Source organism: Lepidochelys kempii, chromosome 2 (assembly GCF_965140285.1).
Source record: "Lepidochelys kempii isolate rLepKem1 chromosome 2, rLepKem1.hap1, whole genome shotgun sequence".
Lineage (NCBI taxonomy): Eukaryota > Metazoa > Chordata > Testudines > Cheloniidae > Lepidochelys > Lepidochelys kempii.
Window position 1 is genome coordinate 145097442 of NC_136381.1, and position 11743 is coordinate 145109184.

General features: G+C 41.1%; 1 protein-coding gene across 5 annotated transcripts in view; it reads right to left on the reverse strand.

Annotated features, from left to right (window-relative positions):
* Positions 1-11518, reverse strand: part of ADCY2 (adenylate cyclase 2) — a 431011-nt gene extending 419493 nt beyond the window's left edge. For 4 of the 5 annotated variants that reach the window (XM_073332378.2, XM_073332377.2, XM_073332375.2 and 1 more), the window contains exon 1: positions 10520-11514. In XM_073332378.2, the coding sequence (XP_073188479.1) occupies positions 10520-10744 (225 nt within the window). In that variant the 5' untranslated portion in view covers positions 10745-11514. Of the gene's footprint in view, positions 1-10519 lie in introns of all 5 variants that reach the window. The other variant, XR_012157385.2, reaches the window with a different exon arrangement.
* Positions 11519-11743: the final 225 nt, after the last annotated feature.

The window sequence follows — 11743 nt, forward strand, 5'->3', positions numbered from 1 at the left end:
CCTTCCCCCTCTACCCAAAATCACCTTTTTTGTTTGTAGTATGTGATCATCATTGCATATATCATTCACATTTCTAACACTCAGATGCTTTGCAACTCTTAGTGTACAGTACCCTGGAAACCATCAGGGTAGCGAAGAAAGAGGACCCCACACCTTCTGGAGCCCAACATATTCCTTTTTAAAACACTGGGATGGTTTATGACACTTATCTTACCCACCTTTAAAGTTAGCATGTTCAAAATATACACTTATTTGACTGTGACTACAGACATGTAATTGTAGCAACAGCTTTTTGTTTCTACTTTTCCTTTCTGCTTTTTGAAATGACCCATGCTCCTGTGCCCATTAAAGTCAAGAGAAGCTGGATATGAGTCAGCAGTGTGCCCTTGTTGCCAAGAAGGCCAATGGTATTTTGGGATGTATAAGTAGGGGCACAGCGAGCAGATCGAGGGACGTGATCGTCCCCCTCTATTCGACATTGGTGAGGCCTCATCTGGAGTACTGTGTCCAGTTTTGGGCCCCACACTACAAGAAGGATGTGGATAAATTGGAGAGAGTCCAGCGAAGGGCAACAAAAATGATTAGGGGTCTGGAACACATGAGTTATGAGGAGAGGCTGAGGGAACTGGGATTGTTTAGTCTGCAGAAGAGAAGAATGAGGGGGGATTTGATAGCTGCTTTCAACTACCTGAGAGGTGGTTCCAGAGAGGATGGTTCTAAACTATTCTCAGTGGTAGAAGAGGACAGGACAAGGAGTAATGGTCTCAAGTTGCAGTGGGGGAGGTTTAGGTTGGATATTAGGAAAAACTTTTTCACTAAGAGGGTGGTGAAACACTGGAATGCGTTACCTAGGGAGGTGGTAGAATCTCCTTCCTTAGAAGTTTTTAAGGTCAGGCTTGACAAAGCCCTGGCTGGGATGATTTAATTGGGGATTGGTCCTGCTCTGAGCAGGGGGTTGGACTAGATGACCTCCTGAGGTCCCTTCCAACCCTGATATTCTATGATTCTATGAATAGCAAAACTCTGACTTCAGTGGGATGAGAAGTGGGACTGTAATGTGCAGAAGCTAACTTTTCTCCTGTTTTTATTTTTACCTTTTAATTTAAAAAGGTATCTCAAAAATAGTGAATTCAACATTAACAATTAGAACTTAAACAGAACTAATATCAGTAAATTTCAAGTTATGGTTCTTATATCCCACCATGAAACCTTGGCACATTGCACATACACTTTTATGCATATGTTTACCTTTAAGTACCTGAGTAGTGTTTTGGAAGACAGAGAAGACTGCTGCTTAAAGTTAAGCATGTGTATACATGTTTGCAGCAGTAGGGTCAAATATAAACACAAATGTAATCACACATGCTGTAATCACAATGACGAAATATTACATACAGGTAATGTAGCAGAGTTACAATTGCTGAACTCTATCTTTGAATCTCCTGAGTTTTGTGCATCTGCATTCCTGATCTTAATGATGTATTGTGACAGGGTCAGGCCAGATGGCTACAGGAGAGTGACAGAAGGCAGATATATTAGCCCCAGGTTAAGTAGGTCCCCTTTCCCTGGGCAAGATAACAGGGAAGGTTCCAGAACAATCAGGAACCTTCTGGAGACAATTAAGACAGACAGGCTGATTAGAACACTTGCAGCCAATCAAGAAGCTGCTAGAATCAATTAAGGGCACCTGGGTTTAAAAAGGAGCTCACTTCAGTTTGTGGTGTGTGTGTGTGAGGAGCTGGGAGCAAGAGGCGTTAGGAGCTGAGACTGAGAATGCCTACTGTTGGCGGACTGAGGAGTACAAGCATTATCAGGAGGAGGAAGGTCCTATGGTGAGGATAAAGAAGGTGTTGGGAGGAGGCCATGGGGAAGTAGCCCAGGGAGTTGTAGCTGTCGCACAGCTGTTCCAGGAGGCACTCTAGACAGCTGCATTCCACAGGGCCCTGGGCTGGAACCCGGAGTAGAGGGCGGGCGCAGATTCCCCCCAAACCCCCAACTCCTGGTCAGACACAGGAGAAGTTGACCTGGACTGTGGGTTCACGAAAACGGCCAAACTAAGGGCTGCCGTGAATCTCCGAGGCGAGCAAATCTGCCACTAAGCGCAAGACCCATCAAGGTAGAGGAGGAACTTTGTCACTGCATTAAAGTCAATAGCAAATTGGAGTCAACTTTGTCACTTTGTTACCTCACTGCATTTATTTTTTACTGTCTTAACCAAAGGAAGGTTAGACAAAGCCATACAAAAAGGAATTTCAGCTGAGTTTTTTCACTTCTGCATTTCTACTCTGGGATTGCACGGATCTGAGCCCAGAACACTATTATATTCTAAAGGGTCTAGTTTCCCTAGATTACTACATGTTAACATTAAGTTGCATGTTTTGTGTCTCATAGAAAGTGATGTTGCTAACCTTAAAGATGAACAGACTGCTATTGAATTAAACTAACAATGAAGAGAAACAGTGACTTAAAAGATTGAGGCTACAGTTCAATGATAAGAACAATACTGAAAATACCTGTTTTCATTATTTCAGTATATTCAATCATTTGTTTATAGATTATTGGCAAACCAGGCATCCTTAGCAATTCAAAATTCCACCCATTTCCCTCTTTTCAACAGCCAATGAAAATTGATTCAATACATTAACTATGCTCCTAGACAGACTGTGTCCAAATAGGGAGAACAAGAAGCCTTAGAACATAATGGGACAGATCCTCAGTTTGTGTAAATGAAAACATAATTGATTCAAAGAAGTTACACCAATTTATACCACCTTAGGATATGGCTCCTGTTTTTAATATCCAAAACCTTTCAAATATGCTTGTGTAAGTATATGTCAGAGTCAAAGAAGCTCAAAAGAATGAAACAGCATAGAAAACACACACAAACACACACACACACACAAATCACTAGGTTGGGATTTTTTTCTAAAGAAACCCCTTTTAACCATAACATTTTCTTATCGCTTCACTGGAATTACGGATGATCAGTGACATAAATTCAAAGGCTGAACATTTAAAACTGGCACAACACTGATTACAAAGTTACAAACATTAACATGATCAGTAAGCTGAAATCAGCAGACAAGTGCAAAGAGATGAAATCTTGAAAACCTGAACATCACATTTCTTTAGAAAAGGGCAAAGGAACATATTTTTGCCTTTTCTATCATTGGTCTCAGATTAAAGTACACTGAAGGTAATGGAATTAAACTGACAGCATGGTGCCTTCCAACATAATGGCTTAGCCTACAGTATATGGTTCTTCTTTGATCAGCTCTTTATCTTTCTAAACGTTTTCTCCCTTGCTGTCTTTTAATTACTGAACAAATTAAATGTCTACCACTTTCTGGACAGAATTCTGAGCTTTTATGCAATATGCCTGTTATCTCAGGTGGAAACTGAAGAATCACTCTCTGGGGTCTTTTCAAGAAGCTACAGCTTTTGTCATCCTTTACACAATTATTTCTTTGTCTAATAAATGGCATGACCTCAGGTTACATTTTAAACAACAGAACTACTGTACAACATTGAACTCTCTTATGATGAATCATACATTTTAATGAAGTGTCTCCATAAAATAATGGAAGCTTAATATTTTCAATTTTAGCAAATGTTTCCATGGGCTACTTTAATCCTTTGGCACTTTATGGTTTATTCTGTACTGCTAATGTAATTTGCCTCCAGTCTATGTGTAGCAGACTACTGCTGGGGTCTGAATCGTTTTATCAATCTTGTGCACACTCAAGCTGAACTAACTTGAATAGCTTACTATGTCCGTAGCTGAATATTATGAAAAGTTTTCTAACTTTAAATGTAAAAGCAAAAGGAGAATTTTGAAATGCTTCTTCAAACAAAATAGCAAAGTACATTAGTCTTCACATACATATTGTTAAAGTGTGGCTCTATTCAGAAAAGCAACTGTAACAAAAATAGGTTTCAGAGTAGCAGCCATGTTAGTTTGTATTCGCAAAAAGAAAAGGAGTACTTGTGGCACCTTAGAGACTAACCAATTTATTTGAGCATAAGCTTTCATGAGCTACAGCTCACTTCATCGGAAAATTTTCCATGGAATGCATCCGATGAAGTGAGCTGTAGCTCATGAAAGCTTATGATCAAATAAATTTGTTAGTCTCTAAGGTGCCACAAGTACTCCTTTTCTTCTTGTAACAAAAATAGTACTTTAGGGCTCAAGGATTATCATCCCTCAATGATTCAATTATTCTTGTATCAAATGTGACCATTTAAAAAACTTTTTTCTAACTTCCAGCCAAGCAAGTTTAGCTTGGAATCTGGAAGCCAAACTGGGTTATTATTTCCCACCACGTATCATCATCATTACAGTAATAAAGGGGTCTTCAGCACAAATTAGTCCCTCAGTGAGACTTTTGCCACCCATGGAATGGCAAAGGTGTAAATTATTTGGAATCCAGTAAACAACTACATTCATGATGCACAAACTGGAACAGAACACTAAGCTCACTGAATCTTAGCACTCTTGGCTCTGCAGAGTTGAGAGTAGTAAAAAGCAGAAAAATATATTTTTGTCACTAAAGTGAGCTGATATAACTCTGGATACTCAGAGAAAACAGATCTACTGAATAAGATGCCCTTTCCCATATTCACTTTTCAGCATGTGATAAATTATTATTTAATATTGGATAAATTCCAAAGATAGAAGGTTTTCCAGAAAATACATGACTGCATTAAAATACCCCTATTTTTAAAATTACATAATCATTTTATAGCATTTTGTTTTCCATCTAAAGAATAGGTCAAATTCAGCTCCAGTGCAACTCTTTTGGATTCAACAGAGACAATAGTTTTGATGCTGGAGGAATGTGGTTTGACCCTATGTTATACAAGACTCAGGGTGATTTTTGTAAACTGTTTTTATGCCTGACTCTATCACACATATACCACTATAAAGCAGAAGTAACCCCCTGGGAGTCAATGTCATTACACCACCATTAAAATGGTGTAAGAGATCTGAATCACACCCTATGTGCTGGTGTAAGTGATCCTTGCTTAATGACGGCTTTGGCAATCCCCAGACACCCAGTCTGAGCTGTTCTGACTCCAGTTATAAATCCATTCTTCCTGCTTTTTCCTTTTTCATTCTATAAATGTCACGTTTTTGGCAGCTTGCAGTATCTGGAATTCTTCTTTGATTTGCATCACTTGACTTTGTTAATGGTATATGAAAAATAAAATCTGTCAGCGCATATTAATTCACCTTTTTTGTTCCAACGGACTGGATGGGGTTTGGGGGATTGGAAATTGAATGCAAAGTCTTTCGCTTATATGGCACCATTTGAAATCCAGCCCAGCAGGGCAGTAATCAACAGTAGTAGCTCCCATCTGAGAATGTTTAATTGCCTATGGGAAATGAGTTAGTGGTCTCAGTCCAACTCCTAGTAGACTGGCGTCCACATCAGAAAAGCTAACTTTACAATTGCTGCTGGGTGGCACTCACAGAAGAGAAGCCAGGGACTATATGGGCAGAAACAATTAACTATATTTTCACCCCGTGAAGTATTTCCTCTAAAAAAGAGGTTAAGGCACATTAGCAGAGAAGTGCATGAAAGCAAGTACTGTACCTATCCTTTGGTTAAATAAGATCTGCAAATAAGTTCATCTGATGTTTAATATATTTGAAATACAAATATTCAGGTACATGTAAATACATTTTTGAAGTATACTTACTGAAGCATATTGTTTCCATTTTAAGTGTTATTATACAATAACAAATTTAGTGCAAAAAAAGCTACATTAATGCAACATTCTTATGCAGTTAAAATATCAATGATAGTCACAAGAGTTAAAGTTATGGTTTTCAGAGCAACAGCACTGGGTATACACATCAAAGGTCAAATATGTGCTTTTTTATATCCATGCAGCCCAACTGAAGTCAGGACCACTGAAGTGATGAATATCCAAGTCTTGAACCATTAAATAATGTAATGATAACTCTGCACTTTGACTCCCACTTTCAAATCAGCTACTAAAAGGTAGTTTTCTCCTATAATTTTGTTCCTGATATAGAACCAAATGCAGTTCCTGATCAAGCAAAGGTCTTGCTGACTTCAGGAACTGTTTGACTTGTTAAGGATCACAAAATTTGAGACAGAGTACATAACAAATTTAATATGAGGGAGAGGAAAATGGTGCTTATTTTTTTAATTATTTTTAATGAGAAGGGTAATAGACCCATACTATTGCTGGATAATTATTTTAAAACTTTATATTTTTCAAGAATTGGTCCAGAAACTTGAAGTCAGTATAACTAAATAACATTCAAATTATTTAACAGAGAACAGTGATTACTGAATAGTGTTTCAAATGTGTCATGAGAAACTACAAATTGGAATGAAAAGTTATAGAATACAGTTATTCTTATCACAGAAAAGATTCTTAAAGACACATTCTGCCCTCTTTTGTGCCTGTGAATCAAACTGATTTCAAATCAAAGGGATTTTTACTTCATTAAGGACTCTAGGATCAGACCCAGATTCTGCCTCTATAATAATGAAGCACCAGCATATGATTTTTTTCCCTTATTTAAAGAAAAACTAAGCCGAATGCTGGTAGCTGGAATATGAGCAAACTTCAGCCACACAGCTATACACAGTGCACATGATACTCTACTGTTTAAAATAGATGTCACCAATCTAACAGGTCAGTGGATTTCACTGTTACTTCACATGGTTACTTCTACCATGTCACATGTTACTTGTACCATATTGTGGTTAATAAAGCAGCTATCCAAATATATATGCTCTTTAAATAGTAACTTTAAGGTTAAACATTTATATATATATGGAACATCTCACTTCCAAAAGTGACCCCCACAAAATCTTCATTTAGTTATATAAGGAACAGAATGTCACAACTGTAGATATTTCAGAAACACTCCTTCACAATTTTACATTTCAATGGCCTTCAGACCCAAAATTAACCAATTCTTTTTTATTCCTACAAATTGGGATTATAACATACATATGGACAGAATTATTCAGTGTATTGCTGGCAATAGAAAGTCGTTTTTTTATACTAAAAAGGAGGGGGGGAAATGGGTTCCTCCTGCTCCATATATATGGAACATGGAAGCAACAAGAAAGTAAGTAGCTACTGAAAATAACACTGACATCTGGCACTGCTTTCTTAGTACTGGAAGGCTCTTAGGGATCTGGGAATAAGGAATTTGCTCTCCAACTTTTCAAGCAGCTGCCAAAGATGGAAGCCTGACCTGTTTCCCCAGTGTTTGATTTATTATATATTTTATGTCAAGTGCAGAGAAGCAAAAGGAGCTATGTGATAGAAGGACATTTAAAAGGCTGACACAGAGCAGGAAAAAAAATGTACAGTATCATTTAGAGTTTCTAGCTTTGACTGTTCATCCACCACTATCCCAGGAATTGTATATTTAATATGTAAGAGGTTCTAAACTTTAGTTTCAAAGGTTAAAAATACAGTATTCTTATGATATAGAACACAATCTCCAAAGAAACCATTAAACTAAAAATCTGTGTACTGCACAGTTAACAGAATTAGATTTCAAATGGCAATTTGAAATTCAAACCAGCTTCTTTAATATAATTCTGGTAAAGCTTCTATGAATTTTTCATCTTATAACTGGTATTGTGACAAAATAAATGACTAAGTGCAACATTTCCCTGTAAGGCTAGCCATATTTTGGAAATAGTTGAGAACGTATTATCAAAAAAGAATGATGAAGTCTGAGACATACATGAAATATATCAGCAATCAAGTAGGCATGGCAATCTATTTTAACAAAACAAATACAAATACTAAATAAAAGCAAAAAAAGTAGTCATCTTATGACTGTCAGCCTGAAATTTTCTTAGGGAAAGCCTGAAATATAAAAATACTTAATAATTTGTGTTATTCCCTTTACCTAACAGATGACTGATTCTAGAGTTCACTTCTCAAATTGGAAGTAAAAATAAGAAAATGAATCAAATATGTTGTGAAATGTCAAACTGGAATTTGTTTTCACAATGCATTTAAGATTATTCTGAAAGAATTTTAACTGCATAATAAGAAACCCAAAGGTGTGACTGTTAAAGATTTTCCTTAATTTCAAAATATGGTACATAACTGTTTAGAAATAGTATTGCCTTGGACTGAAAGATGACTTCATTTCTACTCTTTTACTGTCTGACCTAATTAAATATTGTACACAAAACCACCACATACTCTATGTGCAAAATAAAGTCACAGCTGGTAGTATTCCAGAATGGCTTTTCCAGATCAGATATGAATAACTTTATATATAATTGCCCAGACCCTTCATCTTGCTATCTGCAAAAAATGATTATGGTCCTAAAGCTAGGGAAGGAAGATGTAAATTCTAAATCAGATATAAGAGAAACAGATTTAAACCTTCAAAAATTCCTTGGCTGTGAATAATTCAAGGCAAGATTATTCTAAGAAGACATTTTTAGGTGGAAATCTAGGCAATGATCCAAAGAATTTTGTCCAATATCCAGTGGCTGCAGTCTCCAATGGCAAACTTTCACTCCGTCTTGAAAATGAAATCACTTTCATCTCACAACTGAAAACTTCAAAAAAGAATCCTTTTTCTATCCTCACTCACTCTTCATTGTCAACCACCAGAAAATGAAACATTAGAAAAAAATTCTAAAAGCAGGGGGTTTTTTTCTCTGTGGTATGTCTGGAATTCCAACGACAGACTGTACTATAAAATTCAGAGTGTTTCTGAGGTTGTAACTCGTGGCAAGACTTTGCCAACTTATACAGCTCTGTTTCCATAACTCTCAATAGTCTTTCAGTTTAGACCTGCTCTTACACCACTATTGTAAAGATTTACTTCAGAAATTGAGTTATGAAACAGAGCATGTACAGCCTGTTATAACAAGTTGTGAATTACACAGTGAATCAGAGAAATGAATGCTGGTTTTTATTTAAATTTTTTTTTGTAGTGATAATGACTGTGAGGTCCTGGTGGTACTGTCTTAACCCAAGCAACCACCAGGCAGGTACTCTGCACTCTTAGCTATGCAAGCACATCTTAATGTTGGCATCCAACACAGACACCTGCTTCTCCAGTCCTGGGTCTCTTGAGCACTGATTGTTAAGCACATTTAACCATGCAAAAATGTCTTTAACAAACTCGAATGAGATCATCAATTTAATCTGTGGTTTGAACACAGGGTTCCTGAAGTGAAACACTAGTGCACTAGCCTGCTGGACCACTAGCCACTTCTGCTGCTACTAGTTTTATGTTCCTATTGTTTTGTATCTATCCTCCATTTGACAGCTTGGGATCCTGACCTTAAAACAAACAACACCAGACTGCATTGTGCTTCTTTACCAAGTCTGAGCCCACCAAAAACACTTTGCACCAGTTGTCAAGAGAGAAGTCTTCAGATGCCATGAATGCGGGTGTTTGCACCTGGTAGGTAAGGAAAGAAGTGCCTACAGGGCTCACCTATTGTTTAAATATGCAATATCCTTCTTGAGCTTCTAATAGAGGAGATACAAATATGTTCAACTTCATTCTCTCTTGGAGGCTAACTACAGCCAATACATTTCAATAGACCATTCAGATAAAACATTCAAACTGAAAACCAGAAATTCCCATTCTTTTATTTAAAATCTGAAAGCACTGTTGCTTCGTATACATTGTGACAACCTGAACATGAAATGTGGAAAGACGCCATAAGGATTAGGAATTTTACTGCCCTCTGCAGCTTTTCCTTTCTCTTCAATTCAAGGGCACAGATCCCCCGATTTCTGAGTGAAACCATCAACTGGTAAGATTGAGATCTGCTGTTGTGACATTTTATTTCTCAGCTCCTGGAAGCTCTGCAGTTAGCATGCAGGAAGGGTAGCTAGCACAAGAAACTTTCATTCTCCTAAAAATTAAAGGCTTCACTCTGCAGCAGAACCTCTGTCTAGAAACTGGGTCAGTCTCTGAAAACGTTGTGACTACAAAGAAGAGGGGAAAGCTCCACTGCCTTTCTTCAATGCCATAAAATGGGTTGTTTTAAAATGCTGCTGGGGACTAAAGGTTTTTGCAGATTTAAACCCTGCCACTAAATGAAGATCAGTATGGCTAATCTGCCAGCGGGAAGAAAGCAGAGCCAATGAATTAAGCGAATTAAACTCGGTGCTTTGTCGAAGCAGCTTTAGATCCATTAAATACGAGCCCAGACTTCTGACTGCCGCTGCTCGAACTCGTTTTAAGACCACAACAAGAAGCAGCGAAGTTTGCGGCGGGGGAAGGGCTGTGGGGAGCCAAACGAGCCCCGGACCCCTGCCCACCGAGCTGCTGGACCGCGACACCCCTGGTCAACGCAACTTTCTTTAGCACCGCATCTGCCGCCTTCGCTGCCTGCTCTGCAGAGCGGAACGCGGCCACCAAGTTAGATAACAAGGACCCGCAGGCAGGCAGGGCAGTGGGAGGGGAGGGGGCCTGCCGGGCAGCCGTGGGAAAGGGGAAGGGGAAAGGCAGGAGCGGGAGCAGGTCGCTTACCAGCCCCGAAGCGAAGAAGACGGCGAGCAGCGCCAGGCAGGCGCCCATCACGATGAGCAGCAGGAAGACGAGGAGCGGGTGCTGCTGGCTCATGCAGTAGTAGGACTCGTAGAGCCAGTCCCGGGAGCGGGGCTGCTCGCCGCTCACCCCGCAGCCCCCGTCGGCCGCCTGCTCTGCTCGCTCCAGCACATAGCGGCGGCGCCTCATCATCGCTTCTTGCCACATCCGAGCGGCCCAGTGCCCCGCGCTGGTGGCCGGCGCGGCCGCTCAGCCCGGCCGAAGCAGGTTCCCCTCAGCGCCGCGGCGGCGGGCGGGCGGGCTCGGGAGCGGGGCGCAGCCCTGCGCTGGCCACCGAGAGGAGCAGCATGGTGCGCCGGCCGCCGCTTGGCTCGCAGCTCGGTGTGGCTCAGCAGCAGCAGGCACCACCCCCGCTGCACATGCCCTGCCCGGCTCCGCCTGAGCAGGGGTGGCGGAGCAGCTCCTCCTCGCGGAGGGGCGGTGCCCGCAGCAAGCGTCGCGGGGGGCCCCGAGGCTGGCCGTGCGCTCCCGCCCCGCTCCCACCAGCCCCGGCACAGCCAGGGGCTGCTCCTCTCCCGCCGCCCCAGCTCCAGCTTCGGGCGGCGGGCTCCCCAAAGGACTAGCGCATCTGCTCTCCCGCAGCGGCTTCGCCTCCCTCCCAGTACGCTCGCCCGTCGCGGTCTGTCTGGGGGCAGCGGCTGCCCTCCCCGCCCCTCTCTGCAAAGATTGCTAGCCCGCAGTGCAAGGGGCAAAGGGGAGAGAGGAGGCTGGGGACAGTTAAAACGTCGGCTCAGGCCAGGGTTCTGTGTAGAGAGAGTTGGCGAATGTGTGAATGAGTTCAGGCTCCCACCCAGTCCTCGCCCTCAGCAGTGGAGATTGAGCGTCCCCGACGGTACCTAATTAGCATCCTTGGGAGAGAAGGCGGAACAGATTCACTTCAGTCAGCGTCGTGTTTGAATTTGTCCTTCCCGTAAAATATAACTGAGAAAGGCGGAAGAGAGCTGCGGGGAAGAGGAGATGCTGAAGGCAAAAGAGACAACGCAAGACACAGAGCCGTGTCACAGTGTTGGGCAAAGTGCAGCGTTGATCAGAAAAATCTCCCTGCCCCCCCTGTGTCTCCACTCCTGCAAGAAGGGAAGGAGAGTTATATCTTTTGGACTCTTCACGTTGTGACACTTGTCACAAGAATATTTTAAATTGACTAAC